General features: G+C 46.6%; 10 protein-coding genes across 10 annotated transcripts; 3 read left to right on the top strand and 7 right to left on the bottom strand.

Annotated features, from left to right (window-relative positions):
* Positions 1-64: 64 nt before the first annotated feature.
* JR316_0004230 (Methionine aminopeptidase 1D, chloroplastic/mitochondrial) lies at positions 65-1,520 on the bottom strand (the record flags this gene model as incomplete). The annotated part of the gene is made up of 8 exons (XM_047889999.1): positions 65-139; positions 192-260; positions 330-379; positions 450-654; positions 714-813; positions 876-911; positions 964-1,076; positions 1,140-1,520. 8 exons carry the CDS (start codon positions 1,518-1,520, stop codon positions 65-67), a joined length of 1,029 nt encoding a protein of 342 aa, XP_047749760.1.
* A 1,390-nt stretch (positions 1,521-2,910) lies between these two features.
* JR316_0004229 (Neutral protease 2-like protein) lies at positions 2,911-4,606 on the top strand (the record flags this gene model as incomplete). Its single annotated transcript, XM_047889998.1, has 9 exons — positions 2,911-2,959; positions 3,137-3,369; positions 3,433-3,514; positions 3,569-3,824; positions 3,883-4,041; positions 4,096-4,171; positions 4,239-4,319; positions 4,380-4,502; positions 4,568-4,606. The coding sequence occupies 9 exons, from the start codon at positions 2,911-2,913 to the stop codon at positions 4,604-4,606; spliced, it is 1,098 nt and encodes a 365-aa protein (XP_047749759.1).
* Positions 4,607-5,235: 629 nt separating this feature from the next.
* Positions 5,236-6,579, bottom strand: JR316_0004228 (uncharacterized protein; the record flags this gene model as incomplete). Its single annotated transcript, XM_047889997.1, has 1 exon — positions 5,236-6,579. One exon carries the CDS (start codon positions 6,577-6,579, stop codon positions 5,236-5,238), a length of 1,344 nt encoding a protein of 447 aa, XP_047749758.1.
* A 342-nt stretch (positions 6,580-6,921) lies between these two features.
* JR316_0004227 (uncharacterized protein) lies at positions 6,922-9,226 on the bottom strand (the record flags this gene model as incomplete). The annotated part of the gene is made up of 2 exons (XM_047889996.1): positions 6,922-8,005; positions 8,058-9,226. The coding sequence occupies 2 exons, from the start codon at positions 9,224-9,226 to the stop codon at positions 6,922-6,924; spliced, it is 2,253 nt and encodes a 750-aa protein (XP_047749757.1).
* A 1,996-nt stretch (positions 9,227-11,222) lies between these two features.
* On the bottom strand, positions 11,223-12,298 carry JR316_0004226 (Ras-related C3 botulinum toxin substrate 1; the record flags this gene model as incomplete). Its single annotated transcript, XM_047889995.1, has 5 exons — positions 11,223-11,278; positions 11,337-11,470; positions 11,532-11,623; positions 11,693-11,874; positions 12,241-12,298. The coding sequence occupies 5 exons, from the start codon at positions 12,296-12,298 to the stop codon at positions 11,223-11,225; spliced, it is 522 nt and encodes a 173-aa protein (XP_047749756.1).
* A 491-nt stretch (positions 12,299-12,789) lies between these two features.
* On the bottom strand, positions 12,790-13,481 carry JR316_0004225 (Rho GTPase protein rac1; the record flags this gene model as incomplete). Its single annotated transcript, XM_047889994.1, has 6 exons — positions 12,790-12,900; positions 12,967-13,151; positions 13,206-13,224; positions 13,284-13,322; positions 13,378-13,409; positions 13,463-13,481. The coding sequence occupies 6 exons, from the start codon at positions 13,479-13,481 to the stop codon at positions 12,790-12,792; spliced, it is 405 nt and encodes a 134-aa protein (XP_047749755.1).
* Positions 13,482-15,234: 1,753 nt separating this feature from the next.
* Positions 15,235-16,716, top strand: JR316_0004224 (Lactonohydrolase oryL; the record flags this gene model as incomplete). Its single annotated transcript, XM_047889993.1, has 6 exons — positions 15,235-15,270; positions 15,295-15,687; positions 15,760-15,995; positions 16,069-16,221; positions 16,280-16,339; positions 16,410-16,716. The coding sequence occupies 6 exons, from the start codon at positions 15,235-15,237 to the stop codon at positions 16,714-16,716; spliced, it is 1,185 nt and encodes a 394-aa protein (XP_047749754.1).
* Positions 16,717-16,756: 40 nt separating this feature from the next.
* Positions 16,757-17,721, bottom strand: JR316_0004223 (Ras-related protein Rac1; the record flags this gene model as incomplete). The annotated part of the gene is made up of 6 exons (XM_047889992.1): positions 16,757-16,812; positions 16,881-17,014; positions 17,084-17,205; positions 17,253-17,458; positions 17,503-17,521; positions 17,692-17,721. 6 exons carry the CDS (start codon positions 17,719-17,721, stop codon positions 16,757-16,759), a joined length of 567 nt encoding a protein of 188 aa, XP_047749753.1.
* Positions 17,722-20,233: 2,512 nt separating this feature from the next.
* JR316_0004222 (Aldehyde oxidase GLOX) lies at positions 20,234-22,815 on the top strand (the record flags this gene model as incomplete). Its single annotated transcript, XM_047889991.1, has 4 exons — positions 20,234-20,350; positions 20,404-20,498; positions 20,552-21,132; positions 21,194-22,815. The coding sequence occupies 4 exons, from the start codon at positions 20,234-20,236 to the stop codon at positions 22,813-22,815; spliced, it is 2,415 nt and encodes an 804-aa protein (XP_047749752.1).
* Positions 22,816-23,221: 406 nt separating this feature from the next.
* On the bottom strand, positions 23,222-23,557 carry JR316_0004221 (uncharacterized protein; the record flags this gene model as incomplete). Its single annotated transcript, XM_047889990.1, has 1 exon — positions 23,222-23,557. The coding sequence occupies one exon, from the start codon at positions 23,555-23,557 to the stop codon at positions 23,222-23,224; it is 336 nt and encodes a 111-aa protein (XP_047749751.1).
* Between the last annotated feature and the right edge of the window lie 290 nt (positions 23,558-23,847).

Genomic DNA, 23,847 nt, shown 5'->3' with positions numbered 1-23,847 from the left:
TATAAAAGTAGTTTCATTTTTAGAATGTGTATAATATCGTATGATCATTCCTCAGCTTGATATGTTACCGAGTGAGAACATCTGCGCCTGTCTCAGTAATAAGGATCATATGTTCAGCCTGTGCACTTCGGGCACAGTTCTGTTGCAATACTAGTAAGCCCAGAGGAACGTGTCAAGAGCGACCAACTCGCCTCGGTAGATGCCGTCCATCCATCGGGAAAAATCCACCCTCGTGGATTGGTGCCCTGTATGATAGCAGGCTGTACATCGAGAGAACACAGTTTATCAGCACCCATGGACACGACTGAGAATAAAAGGCTACAGGTTACCTCTATCGTAAAACAGTGGCCTGGTTCCATTATTCCCGGTTCGTCGTTTACTAGTAAATAGCAGCAGAATACATAGCCTCGTGAGAACCCTCTAAACCTGTTGGAGAGAAAAGCACATACAATGGTGCATGATCCATGGCGTCCGATGGAATACAGTGCCTATTCCGTGTCCTGTGAATTGTGGCGATACAGAATAGTCTTTGTTGTGGAGGAAGTCGTGAATAGCCTTGCCGATTAGTTTGAAAGGTTTCCCTGGTCCACAGACGGCAATGGCTAGTTCTAGCGCCTCATTTGTGACTTGTACTAGTTCTCTGCCAGGGCCATCCTAGAGGTGAAGAAATAGATCAGAATATGCACAAACTATGAGGACGATGCATAGCTTACTACGTCTCCAACGAGAAAAGTCTGGGATGTATCACCGTGGTACCCATTGAGGAAGATGGTAATGTCGATGTTAATGATGTCACCGTTTTCCAGTGGACGCCTTCAATACCTTGTTAGCTCTCGAGACCCAGCGGTATGATATCCTGGAAGATGAAGGCTCACTTATCAGGAATACCGTGAACTATGACGTTGTTGATACTGTTGGTGTAATAAGAAATTTTGCTATGAGAAATGCGCAGAGACAGCAAACCTCGTACAACACGACTTGGGGTAGCCTTGATAACGCAGGGGGGATGGATATGCGGAATGGGCGAGAATGAAATTATGTATGGCAGAATCAATGGTATCCGTCGTAACGCCAACCTAGGTATTGCTTTGTTAAAAATGGTTCGAATTCCAGGGCACATGGGCCTATTTAAGACGCACTTTGACTTGGGAACCTGCAAAGTCTCTCACTTTCTTGGCTAACTTCGCCGCCTGGCGTAAAAGAGACTCCTCTTTCCCTCCTAGTTTGATTTTCCCTGAATCTTTCCTGGGACCGTCTCCTGGAATACTTCCATCCGATGTAAGTGCATATGGTGGTTTCGGTATATACTCTGGTACTGGTCGCTGTGGAATATGCGACACTCCGAAAACGAATGGTTCTTCAGGTAGAATGACACTGTAGTCCCCAAAGTCCTGGACTTCTTCATGATCCTCTACAGGATCAGTCGACATCCAACGAGCGACGCTTGCTCGGCGGCCATTGAGCTGTTGCCTGAAAAGTGCACCAAGGCTTAATGTGGTGGGACGTATGCTCCGCAACATCTTCCGGGGATAGAATCTGTATTAGAATAGGATAGGTTGTCCTCCGTTTCAGGCCTTGAGCGCGTCTCCAAAATGTCCAAAAACCCAGCAATGCATGGAGTCCACGCTGGCTGTAGAAGACTTCGGTGAGGGGGGGACCGTGGAATTGTGAACCGCGTGTACAGCCATGACAGAACAAGGTTAACAATTCTCTTCGTCGCGGAAAATGATGACGACTGCTAATCTTATCTGATAAATTACCCGCCGAAAACAAAGAAAACCTTTTTCCAATTTCATTCTCTTACCACCATCTACACTTTTTTTGTTGCACAATCTCATGAACATCGAGCAACATAATATCAGAATGGCTTCATAGTCCATGAAAAATGTATGCCTTCAGGTTCCCTTTTGACCTGCCAGAATCTTCCAGAATGCTACCACGTTGTAGTAGTTTGAACCTCCCTTCTCCGTGTCACGTCAGAAATGGGGATTGCGCTATCTAAGCGCGTGTCTCGACAGTACAATGACTGCATAATATTACAGATACATGGAACGGAAAAGTGGTCGGTATCATTAGATACCCCTATTCTGAGCGCGTGGTCGCTTTCAATACGTGTCCCCGACAAAGATATAGCCTTCCAATGGTTCTTTTGTGGGACTCGACGGTCTTTTTCCTCCTTCATGGAGCGCACTCTACGTTAAAACCCACATATAGGTGAGCCCCTAATTATACGTTGCTACGAGAGCGTCATTGATATATATACCTTTCCTCAGACCGCTTCGTACTGCAATTTCGGTGTCGTTATACTTAACTCGAACAGATCATTTTCCACAATCCAGAACTCATTATCTATAATTAACAACTCAGTAGAGATACAGCGTCCGAATCGTCTATCCTAGCAGTCTTCTGGATGCTTCCCCACCCCACGGACGCCCCATTTCTCGCAACGTACTTTCCGAGGATACTGACGCTCGCCCACTTCGGTATATGCTCGCCATTCTATACTCCAATGCTCCTCTATATCTCAAATAGGAAGCGCTTGCGTGTGATGTATACCTCGCTCATAACCAACTTAACCATCTCCAATTTCTCCGATCTGCATTGTCAGACCGATTAGAAGCACTAAAGGAGGGCGATTCGTTATCTAATTTGCTAGGGGTGAGACACATTTTGCTTCACATACTCTGGAAACCTAGGGATTATAAAATTTGGTTCTGTTCAATGGCAGTACAGTTGCGCAATAAAAGTGAGCATTATGTTTACCGCCATGCGAGCAAGACTGACCGTTATTGTCACCGCTTCTCCAAGCTAAGTTCCGAAGTTGAGCAAAGTTACTTCTTGCTTTCACCTCTCAGGTTCTTCTCCATTAGATATTTTCTCGGAGCGGTCATCTAGCAACCAAGCTCCAACATGAATGAGCTACCGTTGTTTATCTCCGTGAAAGCCAAGTTTGGCAATGGTGAGCGCAATGAGTACCAGACACTTTGTTCCATCTGTGCTTAAACCTGACAGTAAAAAAGGTATAAAAGCACTCCAAGCGATAACCTAATTCTCCAGCTCAGTTTACGAGTACTTGGCCTTGGTCTTTCTTTCACGATGTTGTTTAAAGCCTACTTTTCCTTCATCTCTCTCATAGGATTTGCTTTGGCAACGCCAGTCAAGCAGGATGTAGCGATCAGTGTCGATATCCAGACCACTTCTACAACACTGGCTTCTTCCAAAGACCTCGAGCTCGTTGCGACAGTCACTAATAATGGGGCGGAAACTGTGAAGGTACTGAAATATGGTACGATCCTCGATGGCCAACTCCCGACCAGGTCCTTCATTGTAACAAAAGATGGCAATGAGGTTCCTTTCATCGGAATCAAGGTGGGCTAATTTTGTTTCGGTTTTCTATCGACGTCGACGAATGATAGTTAATATATGCTATAGTTATCGATTGCCTTAAATCAAATTGACGACAGTGCATTCGCTACTCTTGTTCCAGGCAAAAATGTGACAGTCTCTCACAAAGGTTAATTTACTGTCTGTTCACAGCTATCTGAATTTTTATGCTTATCCACGTTAGTCGGCGCTCTTTACGATTTTGTCGGTGCTGGTGCTGGCAAATATACATTTACTCCTGTCACCAAATTCCTCTTCGACAATTCAGCGGACAAGGAAACGTTTTCGACCGCTTCCCGCTACCTCAAAGCACAGGTCACCTCAGTTAACTCTGTCGATGTCGAGCTTCAAGGCGAAATGGCGCGCGAGATCATGGCCCTAAACACCCGTGCTGTGGATATCTGCACCACCGAGCCCGACAAGTCTTTCATCAACTCCAGGTTCGTTCAGCTGGCATTATCATCCTTGGGAAATAATTGAAATGAATTGATGTATCAGCTACATCGAGGCTAAGGCTCTGGCCAGCATGGCATCAGCGTACGTGAATAGTACAGGCGCCAACGATACCCTCTACACGTCCTATTTTGGAGCCACACCTGTTACCGAAGTCGTTACTACCTTGGATGCTGTCGCGGCTGAGGACTCTACCAATCGAACGTATGTGTACAATTATCAGCAACGGATGAAGATTTACGAATGTAAAATTTGTAGCCTGAGCTGTGTCGATACCTATGATGCGTGCACGACGAGCGGTCTGGTCGCTTATACGGTCATTGCTACCACTGATGTATGTCCTACCCTCCATCGCGTCAAGTTGATATCTGGTCAATGAGCGGGTAACATTCCTTCTTCAGATATACCTCTGCCCCATTTTCTTCGATCAAGTGCCCTCCAACGATCTATGTACCGGCCAAACTAATGTCACTGCACGCAATGTGCGTGGAGGTACTCTTCTTCACGAGGTAACGATCCAAATTTTATTCTTTCGAGTATAGGCAATTAATACCGCTTTCAAGTTGACACACGCTGTGGGAAACACAGTAGACATTGCATATGGATGTGATGCCGATCAGGAACTGACAGACCAAGACAAGGTCCTCAACGCTGACAACTTTAATGTGAGTACAATTAACACTGGAGCATCTTGACGAAGTCCAAACAGAATGCTGAAATTTGTTTTTAGTGCTTCGTTACCTCCATTTTTGCAGACACTGAATGCTAAACTATGAAATCCATATACCTACATAAGTTGATAACCTGGCCGAAGCAATGAAAAGCATCTACCTCTCTGATTCTTAGGAGGTTCAATTGGCCACTGCAGTGCGGCAAGAATCGATTGTTGATATGCTCTATTATAAACCAAGTTTTATTTTTGCTTTGCATCAGAAAGATGGATGTTATTGCGGTGAAGCTATTCATATCTGCTCAGCCATTTGCTGCGTACATGTTTTTTATTTATGATGTCGGGACAGCCATGACTCCGACGACAGGCTACCGCTGACATGAGTAACGAGGCTATTACTTACAAACCTATTCACTGCTCCACAAGCGCCCAGGGCCGTTCTAATAAAATCTTTTCTGGAAAGAATGTGTCAAACGAGCGGGGATGTGCATGGTGATTACCATCTCCGACGGCTTGCTTGAAAGCACAAGACTACAAAACTATAGAAAATGTACAGGAGGGATGCCAATCCGACGTGTTACTATGAGCGGAGCTAAAGAATAAACGCTTTTTGAAGAAAAAGCATGAATCAAAGACCAGTCAATGGTTATGATTGCCCGATTTAGGAAGGCTTTAGAGGTCTATAATCTGTATATGGACCATATCACTGTCGACCCCAGAAAAAAATGTCAATTGGAGGTACACTTACCGTCAGGATTGTTGTACATTTTATGTGCAATCTTTGCGTCTTTTAGAAGTGTTTGTAAGAGGTTACGCTGATCCTCTCGGAGATCGGCTACGTCAGCTTCGTCTAAGGCGTCGTCAAAATACTCCGGTGGTTGTTTTCGAAGAAGAATGTCTTTGACCACTTGTCTCCATTTTCGCCAAACTCTTGTATCGTTTGGGAGCATTGTTACAAGAAGGGTCTCTGGATTAAAATCGGAGTAAACTGGATTCTCCTCTATTTCTTCCAACGAGCGTCGCAGGGAAAGGCATGTGAAGACTACCGCCCTCGTCCGGTTGGGTAAAGTATATTTTTTTATGTCCATCGTCACGGATTGACGAAGCAAGTTTGTTTGCATTGCCTCCTTGTCGATGGAAGCGATTGCACCATTGTAGATCCAAGAGATAGCAAACGAGCAAAGAAACATGATTTGCCCAGCGAGATGACCTTGCGGGATGAGGAAAAGTTGTGCAATGAATTGGAGCAAGTAGAGCAGGGAGCATATTCCGACTATATGATAATTTGGCCCGCCTCTTAGTTCTAGGTTGAATTTGCCTTTGGTAATTGCGTTGACGTGACCTTCTGTGCCGCGCAGAACAGTAAATTCTTCGCCAATTAGGACGCCGTCACCTGGAGGAGATCCAGGAGCGGGTTTGAATACGGTCTGCAGAGTCAGCTTGCCTGTTCCGACTACCCAAGTTGACAACCCTCCAATTATTGTGCCCAAAAGAATGGCAGAGAAACAGAACCGGTCGTTAAACAGAATAAGGGAGAATATAGCACACGCGACGCTGCTAATCATGGTGAAGTATGATAGTAGGAGATGCAATGTTGAACTTCGGCTCGATAGGTGGTCTAATTGTTCGACATTCTTGATATCGATGATGGTTACTGCTGTACTTCTGGTCTTTCGTGATTCTTCAACCAGATTGACGTCGTCTGGGAGTTGCTTCACATACTGTGCGAGCAAATGGCCCATATACCCCGAAGTCATCTTCGTTCCAGAAAGAACGGCTACATATTGAGGCCCTTTCTTTCCATCCAAGCCGAAACTCGAAGCTGGATCCTTCCACGATCCGGGAAAAATACCCCTCCAGAACTGGGAGTTTGCAATGCGGCCGATTGATTTTGCAACGGTGTAAGCGCCTGGAGAATTGTACCATCCCCTCCACCTTCGGCCATTGGTCAGATGTATCGTCGACATTGATTCGAGAACTTCATCTCCACCAAAGAAACCAGCGATACTGAATATGTCTAGGTTGAAGCTCGAGTTTTCTAAGGGAGGGTTAATGAGGGGGAGAGGAGCCATGGTGGTGACTGTGCAAACGTCGACGCAGAGCGGCTAGCTTGCGCATGTCGTTACTTAATTTAAGACGGAAGATAGCGGCGGTGCAGGGCAGGCATCAAATATCACTTTCTTGACAGCGCCAACTAATTATCACCGAATGTTCAAAGGCGTGGCTAAAATTGGCTGATGTTGAATTGATGTGTCTGACTTTGAATCTCTTCTTTCTTGCAAAAGTTCTCCATCAACTCACGGTGTTTCGTCTATCCCACTCAGAACCGTCCGAATTTAATCAAGGCCAAGCAATTTCTAGGCTGAACTACCAACGAACCTCCAACATTTCAACCATGGCACCATTTTTTAATTTTATCCTAAAATAATCTCTTTCCATATCGGCCCTTGCCCAAACGCCTGGTCTAATGCTGTCTTCTCCATCGATGTCACAGCAACACGTTCCGCCCATTGCCCATCCTCTTGCCAATCTATTAGCATCACCATATATTTCAAGTCTTTCTCAGAGGCATCCAGCCTCAAATCATGGTCTACCCCTTCGCTCAGCAAAATAAATTCGTGGGTTCTCTGCGGCTGAAGATTCCTGTGTCGCCAGTCAGGATTCACATAGACGATACTAATCTCTTGACCGTTTCGACCAAAAATACCAATCCGAGAGTGAGTATTTCGGGGACCAAAGCTGGGGTTCTCCCTGCTTTCTGGTTCAGCCAACCGGAATGTTACAGATACGGTCCAGAACTGGAGAAAGCCTGAGCCGGCTTCGGAGTGTCCACTTTGAATATATTTCGGCGCATTGACTAGCTTCCGCGGTGTTGGGAGCGTCTGGCTGCAATCAAATGGAAAACGAGATTGTAACCGTGTTTCTGGATTGGGTGGCAACCTAGAGGAAGACTGACTGCTATTCTCAGGATTACTGACGCGTTGGCACTCTTCCAGGTGATGCGCCTTTCGCTCGTACCATACAATCCACGTCCGCTCCTTTTGTATTTCGCGAATTTCTTCGGTGCTAGGTCGATTCCTCCACCAGCTCATCGGTCGCATCTCACCCTGCCATCCCGACCACGACCAACTAGGCGCATGTGGTCTACGTTTAGGAGGATCCTGGGCCGTCCACAGCAAGAACCAGTCAAAATCTGTGTCCGGAATACCGTGACAAAGATTTGAACCCAGCTTTGTTCTGAAGAAACGGGCAAGACCAGCAAATGCATCGTAGATATCTTCCTCATTGGTCAACGAAAGCCCAGAGTATCCGTAGATCATGCTTTCGAGTTCGAATATCTTGTTCGGGAGTTCGACGGTACGGCTCCGGTTGGAGGTGAGATACCAACTTCGGTCTTCAAAAACGACATCCTCGCGCCAATTGTAGCTGCAGCATTGGAAAACCGCCTGCCCTCCGATAAAGCTGAGGCTTCTTTTAGCGAACCTCAGCTCTTGGTATCTAGAACAAGCTCAGTGCAAAAGCATACGTGCATTTGACGGATGGTGCTTACGTCCACGCCCTAGTTCGATGGATGTTTGGTATATGAGCCAGGTCACTCGGCCGATTTGCCAGCCGAAGTCCTGGATAGATTTCCTCTATAAGTTGGGGGATCTTTCGAGTGCCAGGTCTAACCCCAGGAAGACCGGCATTGGCGTCACCTCCTGTGGCTGCGATAATTGTCAAATATGCGGCCCCATAAATGAGATCCATTTTTGATATTGCATCCATCTTGCTTCCACCGGGTCCGACGTCATCCTGTACAATACACAAGCTGTCAACCCATAGGTAGCGTATACCAATTTCGCGTGTAACCTGAATAGCATCTCGTATTGTTATCGGGGTGATGTCGTAGTTCTGCTGTTGTAAGAGAGCGCCAGGGACTGCGAGGTCGTTGATAGTTCCTTTGGTCAATCTCAATATCTTTGTTGGATCTATTTTTCCCCAGACATAACTGAGTGCTACGTACGTGACGTTTGCTGGAGCAAACAAAATGCAATTTTCGACGACATCGATAAGACGGAAGGTAGGTATCAAAGCCGTGGGGTTGTCCACCACTCCATCAAGATATTTTGACTTCTCGCAAACATCCCCGTGCCAGTCCTCGCACATGTAGAGCCAGTTGCTCACCATGTTAAAATTGATCGTGTCTTCAATTGGACGGACGTAATTTATTAAACACGGATTGGTGGTGTCATTGGCAAGAACTGTAATCCTGGGGAAGGCATTCAACCGTTTAGGATTTGCATATCTTCCTCCTGGCTTCCAGGCATAAGGGGCCATGGCACATGAGGAAGATCTAGGATCTGTCTCCCAGCGGAATGATATAGATAATGGTTGTCCATCCTCCGTGCACGGAAGCTCGGATCCAATGCTCGCGAGAATGAGACGGCAAAGAGGGCAGCGCATTTTTTCTTTAATGTCCTTGACGAGCCCTAAGTAAATCTGTTCTTTATAAGCGTCCTCATTCCCAGGGATGTAAGTAAAACTTTCAACAGTCAAGCCGAGTTGGCTACAGGTGTCACATAGACGATCGTCCGGTTTTGCCAGCCCGGAAGGAACAGGGGAAAGAGGGGGGATTCTGACATCACCCAGGCCGTCTTGAGGTAGCATTGCACTATTCGAATCGATTTCAATGGTACCAGAAGAACAACCAAGTATCCGAAAGCATGCAGCAAGCATATGACATAGACTTACTATCTGATCATTGGCACGATCATCAAGGTTCAACTTGGATCAAGCACACTTGAGATATATTGGAGGTCCGCCACACTCCGCTTGATTCGTCTGAGAGGCTACGGCCGCTACGCGATCCCGTGACTGAACATCACCAACATCTCTTTTCTAACTCGATAGTTAAGAGAAGAATTATGGGTAATTCAGAAATACTGCGGGTAGAGCATGTTGCAAAAATATTAACAAGAATTTGATTATTTAGATTTGGCGGGTAGACTCGGCGCGAGAATCTGGTTGTGTCGGCATTTCGGCAGAAGATAAAATGTACACCCAGCGTGTTCAAGGGCCGGGCCATAGGGCATAAATTCATGATAGTTGGACAACCCGTTCTATCAAAACAACTTGAAAAGTAACTGCAACGAAAAGCACTGGAAGGCTGTGCCAGCCCTGGGTGAATTCTGGACAGATGCTGATGGAAATGCTGATTTCGCTAGACAATAATACAAGAGCCACTCCTCGTTCTTTTCTTTCCACCAGGAGAGCTTACTGAGCCGACGATGATTAATGAAGGTCAGCACTTTCAAAAATATTCGCATTAGTGGAAATTGCAGCGTACATGCAATTCGAAATGCCTCATCAATGACCTCGTTGATGCCTTCGCCGGTAAAAGCAGAGCACTCATGATAAGCAGCTGCCCCAATTTCCCTACACATTGCTATTCCTTGATGCGTTTGTATAGGAGCTGTATTCCTGAAGAAACAAAATTGACTAGGGTGTAAGTAATATGACGAATGAAGGTAGCGTTAGGAATCCAACACAGACTGAATTGTGTGACTTACTGATTACGCAAATGATCGACTATGACAAGATTGTTCCGCAAGTCGCTCTTCGTACCGATCAGCATGACTGGGGTACGCGAATTGTGAAAAGTGATTTCCGGACTCCACTAATAGAACGCAGAAATTTTAGCATTAGGTATACACGACAAAATGGAAAACAAAAAATGGACCCACTTTTGTCCTTACATGTTCATAACTTCTTGGATTGACAATTGAAAAGCATATCAAGAATACATCCGTGTCTGGGTAAGACAAGGGCCGAAGATCATCATACCTCGGGTCCCCCGAGGTATCCCAAAATCCGAAACTGTATGTTTTCCCGTCTACTCTGCGGTTCTCTGCATATCCACCATATACTGAGCAAATATTATGTCAGATTTGTGTTAAAAGTGGGAAAATTATCAGATTCAACGCACTAGATGGCACATATTCGGTCTGAGATTCATAAGAAAGCAGGATGAGGAGGAAGCTTGAGGAATCTGACTGGTGACTCTGCCACTCACGGCGGGAAACCCATGTTCTGCACGTCTTGTGATTATACATGTCTGTGTACCATGTTGTCTATCAGAAACACTGAATACTTCTGAGTACTATGTAGGCGACAACCTTTCCGACTGTGTCATCTCCGACGATTACACCTTCAAAAAATCGCTGTTGAGCCCATTGAAACACAGGAGGTATGAAATTGACGATCAATGAACTCACATTTGATACTGTGCATCATAATGTCTGCCTTGCCAGATGCACCTCTTTACAAGAAAATGCCAATAATTCTCAGCTTGCTTTCTCTGGTGTGAATGGTGGGAGGTTAGCTAGGGAGGGGCCTCAAGAATCGAGTCACGTCAAGGCTATGCATGTCCAAGTCGTGTGTGTGTCGTAATTTGGTGATGTCTTTTGACGTTGAAAGCATATCGGTATGTGTGGCAAGATATTGCATCAGCTCTAGGCGCAGGAGAGGATATGTTTTTCGGATTGGATCAATGTAAGATTTTGTTCGTGAAGCTCGAAGCGTGCGAATGAATTCAACATAGAAACAGTCACGTTGTGGTTGGGACTCAGCTCAGAATACTTAGTCTCTTTTCAAAATATGAACGAGCACATAATTCGCATACTAAGTAAATTATGATTCATAGATGCTACTTCTTGACTAAAGAAAGATTAAATTATGTAACAACACACTTTCTACGTCTAGCTGGTACGAGTTTAGGAGGAGGATTTGCTGTAAATAGTAATGTGTTGACAGAGATTTATCAAATCAAAGTATACTTCGAACGCACCTGCTAGCCTCATGGCCTCTTCAAAGACACTTTTGACACCGCATCCGGTGTATGAAGAGCATTCAACATAGTATGCAGCGCCGATGTCCTTACACATCGTCATCCCATGATGGTGTTCCAGTATGGAATTATGTCTGTTGTACCAGAAAGATTATGAATTCGCTATTATAATCATTAATCATTTGACCTACGTACCTGTCTCGCATAGAATCATTTCGTAAATCGACCTTTGTTCCAACGAGAAGAATGGGTACAGATGGATTGTGATGTTCAATCTCAGGGGCCCACTAAAAGTATAAACGGCAAGATGAAAATAAGAATGCAAAGGGAAAGAAAAATAGAAAGGGACTGTGTACCTTCAAACTGATATTTTCATAGCTCGTCCGATCGACAACAGAGAAACACATTACAAAAATGTCAGTCTGTGGGTAAGCGAGTGGGCGGAGGCGGTCGTATTCATCCCCGCCTGCAGTATCAAACAATGATACGCTGTATTCATTGCCATCGATTATGCGTCTGGCACAGTAACCATCAAATACTAAATGCAAATGATTTCAATACATATGGTGTGCAATGGCGTCCATACGCACCTGTTGGAAGATAATTGTCCTTTGTAAAATATCATTCGGTTGCGAAAACCTGTCAGAATACCTGGTCTAACGTACGGGAAACTTATTTGATGTGTAGACAATGAGCATGGATGTCTATCAAGCGTCAGGTTAGATAGCCCAATATTACTAGATATATTATATGCACCTTTCCAACTGTAGAATCCCCGACGAGAACCACTAACCATCAACTGTAAGTTGAGGTCGAACTGACGTGATACAACGCTCACATTTAAGAATGGGGGGATTACGCATGTCTGAAACACACGATAGCTAGGTGGGAAACGTAAACTCACTGCTCAAACCTCCAAGAGGGCCAAGAAGGAAGAACATCAAGGCAATCCCCTCGCGCATATGTAACGATACCATGAGTAAAGATGACACATTGTCATGTCCCCAATGCTTTGCTTTTGTTGGACATTTCTCGATTGATTGATTGGGTTATAAATAAAAGCAGTACCTATATGACGAACAGCCCCGCACAGGTCACACCCAACCCTCATTATCCGAGTCTTGCAGGGGTTTTCTGACTCTAGGCAATCACACACCTCCTGGAAGATTCCGGTACTCTTCTAGATGCTGAATTCACTGTTTTCAACGCCTGTCATCAGCGTCCTGGTATATTGCATCACAAGATAGATGGGAAAATCCTCACCTACAAGTTTGACTGCTTCGTCAAATACAGCTCTAATTCCGGATCCAGTGCGCGAAGAACACTCGATATAGCCCCCTGCCCCTATGTCCTTGCACAAAGCCACTCCTTGTTGACGTTGGATGGGCGCTGTGCGTCTAAATTGGACAGTCAACGTCAACGAACAGAGGTCGGAGTCTTGATGACTGCACGCTTACTTGTCATGCAACATATCAACAATTGTTGCGTCATTCCGCAAATCGATCTTGGTTCCAACGACCAGGACAGCGGCAGAAGGAAGATGGTGGGCCACCTCAGGCGCCCACTGCGAGATGATCGCAAGATGTGAGCATAATATTCAGCGTTGCGCCAATAAAATAGGTCGACACACCTTTGACCGGATGTTTTCGAAGCTGATTGGCTCAACCACAGAAAAGCAAAGCAGGAATACGTCCGTCGATGGGTACGACAATGGCCGAAGGCGGTCGTAATCTTCGCCGCCCCCCGTGTCAAACAGGCCGATAAGGAATTCGTCGGTATTATCAACTATATGCCGCTCTGTATAACAGTCGAACACTGAGAGACAGGATAGGTTGAGCGACCTGGAGACTACCTTCAGAAGCAACGTACCGGTGGGGACATAATCAGTCTAAATAGCGAAACCGAATTAGACATGAACTTGATTTATGACAAACAGGGCAGGCGCACTGGAAATGTATTGGTCGTGTAGGTAATGAGAAGGGATGTCTGCAGTGTGCGATTAGTTGTATAACGACATAAAGTATTTCACAGATATACGTACCTTGCCCACAGCGCCATCTCCAAGTACCACCACTGACGTTGATCATGAGATTATTAATATCATTGATACAATGACCATTCCTTACATTTAATTGCAGAGAACATGGTCAACGAATAGGCAATAGAGGAAATAAAAAAGGAACGGTAATGAGGGCAGGATAATAGACAAAGTGAAAAGTGTTTTGCTGCCCGGAGAGAATGAAGTAAGAACACAGCACAGCTGCCACGGCATTATGCCGAACACAACACTGTGGCCTTCTGCTTTCGCATATGACGCCTGCATTCCGAAAACGTGGCGATATCCCTCTATACAGAAATGAATGTGTACTTGTTGATTATCAAGCAGTTCATGATAGCATTAGTTTACCACTTCCGAACTCCTCATTGTGTCTGGGAGGCGGATCGTCTGAACCAGTTTGTATACGGTATGAGTTCAAAATATTATTTAAAAGAGATCATATATGCAACTTACGTGCTATTCGAGTTGCTTCCCCACATTCTCGTCAAAAGTAGTCCCTGTACACGCGAAGCGGCGCCCAAAAATAAGTAGAAAAGGCTGTTCAGCCCTGTTAATGTTCGAATTGGGGCTGTGTTAATAAATAAAGGCGATCATCGACAGGATATCATTGTAAGTGAACGCGGACTTAGTAGTAGAATGTATATTCACCTGGGAAAAGAGACAACATTGACTAGATTCATTTACAATCTACTTGTCGGAACGAAAGTGAGCTTGACGCCCGACATGTCACTTCGCGGGGTTGCCGGTGAGAACTATTTGCGTTGTGGCCGAATAATGGAGGAACGGAGGTGTATTTTAAGGGAGAAATCAAGGTACTGACCACAGAGAGCCAAGAAACTCCCTAGACCATGGGCGACATGTTGTCAGTTGAAAGTTTAACGCACTTCGTGGTGCGTAAATTGCTCCTCTTCCTGGCTTACCGGCCCTGAACAAAAAGTCGCGATCACGCGATCAGCTGTTTTAACCCCTATCTTTGATACTTGTTCTTGATGTTGACGCAGTACTGGTGCTAATACACGCGTTGCGCATAGTCATTCGTATCCACGTAGAAATAGTAGTATGATATTTATCTAGCACCAAACTTGGTACCCCCAGAAATAGTGTCGAAACATCATGGAGCGCCAAAGCGCCGCAATTGAGCGCTCCTTGATATTATTTAAGTAGGTTAGTGAATGCCAGATGCGCCCCAGGTTGCATTGTGGAAGTATAGAAATTGGGATTGGTGAATCCAATGATCTATTTCTACAACCGTTAACGCCATTCACCATGCTATTCTCTCAAGAATTTTTGTCAGTAGTACAAACTTGGATCATTACCGCCCTGGCCGAACCTATTCGGGACTCTGTGTATCTTCATACCTAGATATCATTGTTGCTAAACTTGCTCCATTTGACGATTTAAATATAGTGCTTTCATGACCATTTTTTCACAAATAATAATGACAATTCAACAGGTATCTCAGGCTGTAGCAAAAGATAATAGCGTTTGCATTATTCCGGACCACAGACTGACAGGAGTGACGCGACTCGCATCGCAAACAAACGCCCAGGTGTGGATTTATTGGATGTGCATAGACTATTTCAATCTTGGATGGGAAATTGGAGAAGTTTCAGGTTTTTGCTGGAGACACAAATTATAAGCAACGACAGAAATACTATCTCTTCATGGGCCCCATATCCCCAAATGAGCCTCAGAAGCAGGGTTTAAATAAAATCTGCGTAGCATATCTCTACAGACCTGTTCAGTGCAGTATTTTGACCTTCCATGATGCAAAAATCTATACCAAACCTATTCTTCGGTTTAACGATCTATGTTTTGCGCATTTCTGCCCATATCAGCATGCCCTCTGCATCGAGTACATCTGCACAAATAGTGGTAGGTACCGTCCCAATTTTCTAGTTAACCCTCCAATTGACAAAAGAATTGCAGGTCATAGACTCCAAGAATTATACCGTACTAGGATCCCAATCAAGCAATTTTCGAAACTCGTCCTTCACCCAGTTCTTCAACCCAACGCAATCCAGTCCTCCATTTATACAGGTGTTCGATCATGCATTCTTTGACGTCCTTGGACCCAATCCAATCTTCCAATCGATATCGTCAAATACTACCATTCCGTCAATAACTCACGAAGCTCCCATCTATGTTCAAGACACGGACGAACTATTTTTCGTAGGCTTTTTTGAGAACCAGAATGTCGTAAATAAGATCAGCATGGGTACAGTGGAAACCGCATTAAAGACCCTACAAGGTCCTTTAAACGCGACTGCAGTCAACGTTCCAGCTACCCAGGTGCGCTCATTCTTACCCCACAAATTGCCAAAAAAATCCTCCAATACAGCTGACGGTTACACGGAGTACTAGGTAAATGTGCCATTTTCACTTCAACAAATTAATGGCGGGACAGGTCCAATTGGATCGTCACTATTATTTGTAACGGATGGAATAGGACCACTTCCGCCATCCGTAGTTCTCGTACACTCGAAGGAGCCATACAACGCAACTGTCCTTCTGGACAATTTCTATGGACGGCAGTTCAACTCGCTGGATGACATCAAAATACACCCCATCTCAAAGGCTATTTTCTTCACTGATGTCTCGTAAGTCCCATTTCAAATTTATGCCCTCATCAAGCAAGTTAAAATATACCACTGATAACGAGTTACTTCATAGTTTCGGCGCCTTATTTCAACTACGCCCGCCAGCTATGATTCCGAACCAGGTATACCGATTCGATACGACGACGGGCACAGCGCGAGTGGTTGCCACTGACTTCCAACAATGCAACGGTATAGCTTTCAGCCACGACGGAACAAGAGCCTATGTGTGCGTCCATCGTCCTTCGTTGCGATTCTCCACCAGCATTCAATGAAAATCGCAATAGCACAGATACAGGGGCCATCAATGGTCCCGACATAAACGATCAGACCAGAACCGCTACAATGTTCGTCTTTCTTGCTGGCATCTAGCATCACGCTTTACGAGCCTTGCCAATCTCTCTCATTTTTGCATAGATTCCAATTTGATGTGGACCCGAGATCTCAGGTGTTCACCAACAGACGGATATTCGCATACGCAGACACCGGGATTCCAGATGGCATAGAGCTGGATTCCGCCGGAAACGTCTACGCTGCATGCGGAGATGGCGTAAACGTTTGGTCTCCCGACGGCATTCTGCTAGGCAAGTTTTTCACGGGTGGAACCGTATCCAACATGGCGTTTGCCGGGGACGGGCGGCTGGTTCTTCTAGGCCGCACGAACATTTATCTAGCGAAGATAGCAGCGAAAGGCCAACAGCTTGCCTTCACTCCACATACATAATTGCTTTTTCTGTTGATGGTTAATAAACACTTATTTTTTATTATGCAATGATGCATGCTCGGGGTGGTCGACGCGGTTGTTTGACAGGGAGTTCTCCTAAATTGAGTTTAATCAGTACGACTTTGTTGAACCAGACAAGTTATTTTGAGGGAAATATTACTCACTCCCGATTCTCACCACCTCGTCGAAGACAACGTTGATTCCATACCCAGTGAGGGAAGAACACTCAACATAGCCCGCTGCTCCTACATCCTTACACATCGAAACTCCCTGCTCATATTGAATTGGCGCTGAACGCCTGGCAAGCACGGTTAAATAATGGAATTTGTTGAAAGGTGCAATTTCATTTCGGACTTTCACCACACACCTATCTCGCAGCGCGTCAATCACCGTCGCGTCATGCCGCAAATCAACCTTCGTGCCCACCACCAGCGTTGCAGCAGAAGGAAGATAATCGGCGACCTCAGGGGCCCACTGTTCGATGACAACCTTGCTTAAAACCACATTAAGAAGATTGAACGTGGATATATCCATACCAGCGTCCGTATATTGTCAAAACTGGCAGGATCCAGAACAGAAAAACACAGCAAAAAGACGTCCGTCCTCGGATAATATAGAGAGCGGAAGTGATCGAGCTCGTATTCGCCCCCTGTGTCGTACATTGCTAGCAGATACTCGTTCCCGTCACCTGCTTTGTATTTCATTCCATAGAATTCCTCTACTGAACATCTAAAATTAATCGCTAGAATTTGGATACAAAGACAAAGGTCAAGTAACGGTACATACCGGTGGGGTCAAAATGAATCTCAAATCAGGTGTATGTGTTAGCTCCGAGGCTATGATCCATCTTTAAAATGCTGAGATTTAGCCTACTCGAAATTGATTCTCTGTAACATAGACGAGGAGGGATGTCTATTCATGCACGCAATGAAACATAAATGATAGCAGGTCAAGGGCATTACGTGAAATGCATACCTTCCCTACACGAGAGTCTCCAAGAACCATCACTGACGACAATTGTAAGCATCGTTGAATCAAGGCGTACATGTGATACGGCGTTTCTCACCTTTGATACCGGATTTCATTCTTGTGCCAGTAAGCGAAAGAAGATTGAGGGAAAAGAGAGAGGGAGATGGAGGATAGAGTGCTGAAAAGTGTAAAATATGAATATCAACAGTGATACAGCATATCGACACCGCTCGCTGAACTACGGAACCACGACGTCAAGCTAGTAGGCAGTGTTGCACGACGGTGTAGTGACATCTGTCGCTGGTTGTAAGCTTATCCACAGAATGTTGAAGGTTCCTGAGACAGAATCCAAAGCCTGAGAACATATCAAGAGAATAGATTGACAATGTACACGTCTGAAAATACTTCAGTGCGGCAGTAGCAGGAGTCGAAATGACGAAAGTAGATTAAAATTCATTCCACAGCTTCCCGAGCCGTTAAGCCTCCCCTGAACAAGAGTCACGCGACCGCGTGGACCTTAATGAGAGAGAGCAATTGCATTCCCCTTCATTTAGTACAAGCTTGAATGTTTAGAAAATTTTCTTCAACATACATGATATATGTATAATGCATTTATACAACGCAATAGGATATATTTTGATGCTTTCCCGTGAACCAACCCTTCGCGTTCCCACCGCGTCCTGTTTAGGAGAAGGTCATGTGGACTATGGGAATCATCACATGATGAACTTACAATCAGGGCTATCAGTAAAGAATGTGCCATCCAGTGGCATCAACAGTTGCGGCTTGAATCTGCTCATATTTGGGAGTCGGCGTTGTCTGGACGCCCGCTATGGATCACAGCGCGTCAATCAATCATTATTGGTACCCCATCCCTGAATTCAGTTCTCAGCTTATTCTTCGTCGCTCTCTCCACATTCCTGCTGCTACATATCATGCATCATTGCACTCCTGAGGCAAGTCATTCAACACTTGCCCTGAATTTCTATGCACCCAAATTTCTAGCTAATAAAGTAATTGAGTTTGACCGAGACCACACTTTTCGAAGTAACGACGGCTCTAGCCCAAATCCGGCCTAGCGTAGAACAGCGTAGAGCTGAAAGAGCGTGTCAGATATAGCGAAGGCAACAGGCTTGGCGTGTGTATAGTTGGATTGTGTCAATTTTTCCGTTGAGCCTGACCGATTTTGAATCCACTGGCTACTTTATTGTTTTCTAACTCTTCAAAGGAAAACCTCTGTGGGGCGATCAATGTCCGTCAAAATGGGCTGACGGATACAAACCGAAGAGGCCAGTTCTTACTACACGAGACGGAGACAAGATTCCACGGGAGATTGACGCGCGCCTCTTTGGATCAGATATCTAAACTAAGATAAACTATCCTGAACTCCACTCTTCTTACCAGTTGAACTAATTATAGTGAGCTCGTGTCACAAATCATGGGCGCTTAGATCCTGAGGTCGATCAATAGTCAGCCAAACTTCACAGTTGACATATAGGAAATGTATTGAATGCCCAAGTGCACGAAATACCTTGATTTTTCTTTATTAGTATCTTCCTAGGGCTGTCAAATTTAATGAACATAATCTTGCAGATCCAGTTTGAAACGCCTTAGTTAGCTGATTTGAAGTCAATATTCAGACCCGACGCCCATACATTAACAATCGCGGTTTATATTTTCGTGTATTGCGGTGATGATTTATCTTGCTGGAAAAAAGAGATATTTCCGAGATGCTGTGGGAGTTGGTGGCGTTGTATATGTAAACCTACCATCTTACCATTTGGGATGGCTAGCGTACACCGTATTGCGCCTCATGGGCAGCAACACGAATGCTTGCTGTGTGGCTGTACTGTACGGTCGGGTGCAACGGTGTTAACGCCCATACGCAGACGCTGTTCAGTGCTCGAGGCTTCATACCATGTTTGTCTTGATCTTCACGCAAAGTTGCAGACAGGATGTGGAAAAGCGTTCAGTTTGCGTGCGAAAATGGAAGTTGGTTTATTTTCGTAGGATTATTGACGTAACGGCATCACGCCAATAAATCACGCCAAGGAAACGCCTCTCCTCCTGAAAATCTCACTCAGTTTTCTTAGCCACGTTTCTTATGGTAGCCTATGACTTCAAGTCTTCATGGCAGCAAACTCGGCCTCTACTTTGTCCCCATCCTAAATGCAAGGCTTCAAGTAGACTAGAATCTATAATGAACGTAAAGCTACGACGGAGCTCCCTTGATTTGTTCGTCGGTCCATACACACCGGACCTTGCCAAGTGGGCATATTTTCCCATTTTCTAGCTGATAACGGCATCGGTTGTGGACCGTAATGCCACGAAATGCTCACCAAGAGTGGTCCTTTTGGGACTTTTTGAGGAAGAATGCGGTGATGCCCTTGGTGATCGCCACTTGTCCTCCAGCTCGAGGCCCAGCCAAGATTCTACTTGTCGCTATTAACCCCCCTCAGGGCAGTGCCCTTGTTTCCATCATAATCTTTTCCCTTTTCCTCCTACTACTTGCCCCCCTCCCTTTGCCCCCGCCCATTGGGTTCCCCAAATGTTGTCACGACTCCACGTTGTGGCGCTATGCCTAGGAGCGTTCGTAAACTCTGTCCAGGCGGCCACTGGTGGCTCGTTCGTGGAAGCAGGTCATACGAAAGTTAGCGCTTTGCTGGTACGTAGTTACGATTATATCACACCTCTTTCGTCTTCTGACTCCCGCGCCAGATGTTCCTTGGTGATAATGAGGGCGTATACATTTTGGACAAAGCAGAAGGAAACGCCGCTCAGGTTGCAGGACACCCTGCCTGGGGTTCTCGTTGGTGCGCCGCTTCACAGCTCGTCATTGGGAATCATCTGATCTTTTGTGTCATAGGGATATTGCGACACACAATGTCGATGTTATGGATGTCAAAAGCAATTCTTTCTGTTCCTCAGGGATGCATCTTCCCAACGGCTCCTTCGTCACCTTCGGCGGAAACGACGGAATCACAATCGGCGGCAAAGTCGGTTCTCAGAAGAACCCAGACGGAACGGGACATTGGGACAGCATCTACCAAGATTTCGACGGCAGGAAGGCGATTCGTATCCTCAACCCCTGTAGCTCGAACGAGAACTTCTTGTCCCCCAAGTGCACATGGTACGACGAGATTGAGCACCTCTCTATGAAGAGAAATCGCTGGTACGCTGCAGCTGAGCCGCTCGGCGATGGTACCGTGGTCATCCTTGGCGGATTTGTCAGTGGTGGATACATAAATCGCTGGAAACCGGACAGACCCAATGTCGACGCTATCACTCAGGCTGGGCTTGCGGAGAACAGCTACGAATATTTCCCCGCAAAGGCTAAGGATGCGGAGGTCGTCGACTTCTTGGTCAAGACTTCCGGTCTGAACTCTTATGCGCACACCTACCTGATGCCCTCTGGCTTGATGCTTGTGCAAGCCAACCATTCTACAAGTGCGTGTACACATTTTCCTTTCGGTTACATATTTCATCTCATTCCCACTGCTATTAATAGTGTTGTGGGACCACAGTCTCAATAAAGAATATCCTCTACCCGATATGCCCAAGGGCGTCATTCGTGTCTACCCCGCCTCTGGTGGTGTCGCCATGCTCCCCCTCACCCCGGAGAACAACTACACACCAACGCTACTCTTCTGCGGTGGTTCCGACATGCCAGATGATAACTGGGGAGACTACGGCGGCCCCAACGTCGACCCCTGGCTATTCCCCGCCTCGGCCGACTGCCAGCGCTTGACACCCGAACCCGCAGATAAGACAAAGCCCGTTGCATACGAACAGGACGACGATATGATTGACCGGCGGACGATGGGCCAGTTCATCAATCTGCCTGATGGAACACTTCTCATGATCAACGGTGGACGCAACGGCACCGCTGGTTACGCCGACAAGACAAACGATACGCCTGGCCCGCTGATGCCGTTTGGACCATCTCTGGCATCCGACCCCGTCTTCACACCTGCGATTTACAACCCCAACGCCCCGCGGGGAAGCCGCTGGTCAAACAAGGGTCTTGCTCCGTCGACGATCCCCAGGATGTACCACTCCGTTGCGATCCTCCTCCCCGATGCGTCGGTGTTCGTCGCAGGTTCGAACCCCAATGCGGATGTAAATATGGACGTCATGTACCCGACCGAGTACCGTTCTGAGATCTTCTACCCGCCTTACTTCAACGCGAAGGTGCGCCCCGCACCAACTGGCGTTCCAAACAGGCTATCGTACGGTGGGCCCGCTTTCGACATCACGCTCTCGGCGAGCTCGTACACCGGCGCTGCGAACGCCGCGGCGGAGAAGACCAAGGTTGTGATTATGCGCGGCGGGGTGACCACCCATGCCATGAACATGGGGCAAAGGCACATGGAGCTCGCGACCTCGTTCACTGTCAACAAAGACGGCTCGATTACGCTGCACGTCGCGCAGCCTCCACCGAACCCGAACCTGTTCCAGCCCGGCCCTGCATTCCTCTACGTCGTCGTCGACGGCATCCCGAGCAACGGCACGTATCTCATTGTTGGCTCAGGCAACATCGGCGTGCAGCCTACGCAGCCTGCCAGCGTGCTCCCTGCGAGCGTCCGCCTCGACAGCGTCTCCGGCGCAGGTGACAAGACAAATTCGAACTCGAACGCGAACGCGAACGCGGCGGGTGAGGAGGAGAAGAGCAATTTGCCGGTGATCATCGGGTGCATCGTCGGTGGTGTTGTGGTCGTGGGTGTGCTCGGCGCGCTGATCGCGGTGTGCATGAAGCGGCGGGCGCGCAGCGCAGCGCGTATGCCGCCGTCTAAAGAGTTCGGCGCGGGTATGGCTGCTGGTGCGGGTGCGGTCGGTGGCAAGCCCGCCGTCAGTGGGTGGACGACGCACGATGACTCGTCGAGCGTGTTTGTGCCGCTCGCTAAGGGCGGTGCGGGCTACGCGGATGAGACGGGGAGCAGCATACATGCGCCGTATAAGGATGATATGGGGCGTGGCACCAACTCGTTTGGAAGTAGGAGCCAGGTGTTTGGGAATGATGCCTATGATCCATATTCGGGGCAGCCACCCATGGCACATGCGCATGGACATGAGTACGCGACGTCCACGACGCAGTTGAATTCGTATCAACAGCAAGGAGGATATCGGTAGGGTGTGGATGTGATGGCTTGAATTGAGTTGGTGGGTGGAGATGCATTATGGGTGGTGTTAATGGTTTCGATAGCTGTGCTTTCTTGATTTTGTTTTTATACCAGACATAACCCTGGCATGTGGACTGATGCTTTCATTCCTTTCTTTTATTTTTTTTACATACTAGCTACTAACACGGACATCTCTTACAGTTTCGGATTGTTTACATCATGAACATAATCTATTGCTATTGACGCTATCGTAGTAAAATGCTTCTGTAATCTCCTCGAAAGTCGAAACCTGACAAGCGTAAACAAGGTGCGAATTATTCACCCTGAATAAGTGCGTATAAGAGTGAGTTGAAGTTAATGGAGGGATAAATGATGACCTACGAATGAGCAGATTGCTCTCACAACGACTGGTCCCTCTACTCATCAGACGGCGGATCGACTTTATCCCCTGAGGTGTCTCCTGCATTCCCGTCTCCCGTTTCAGGATCAGAAAACGACGGCGGGTCGCTATCGTCTACCTTTAGTTCATCCAGTACGCCAGGCGGTGGAATAACGGGCCCGATTCCCCAGCGCGGGTCCCATCCCGGACGACCCCCGCTGAATGAACCGGCTTGGCGGTTTGGAGGTGTGGGCGTCGTTGTAACCACCGTGAGCGGAATGTCGGCGACGCCTTGAGCAAAGGCAATTTCAAAATTGGCTAGAAGTAGTAGGAAAAGAACGGATAGTAGCGGGGTGAATATGCTTCGCGTCATAGTGTCTTTTTCGTGTATTGGTGAATCGTGAGGCGTAATATGCAGATCTTTGAGACTCGCCGAGAGTGATATAATTTTTATGAAGTAATATTTGCGGGTGATGGTGATGGATTGATAAAACAGAAGTGGACAAGAGGTCGATCAACGACGATGAGTGCAAGTCATACTCTGTGGGTCAAGTGGAACATCGAGAGGTTAAATACCATAGCGCGGCAGCGTTATTTTTAGCACACTCTTTGGTGGACACTATAGGCCGAGCGAGTAGCTGAATGGCTATCCGCGACAACTTA

Source organism: Psilocybe cubensis, chromosome 4 (assembly GCF_017499595.1).
Source record: "Psilocybe cubensis strain MGC-MH-2018 chromosome 4, whole genome shotgun sequence".
NCBI classification, from domain to species: Eukaryota; Fungi; Basidiomycota; class Agaricomycetes; order Agaricales; family Agrocybaceae; genus Psilocybe; species Psilocybe cubensis.
Note: the sequence above shows the minus strand (reverse complement) of the source record. Positions and strands in the feature narration are given on the sequence as shown.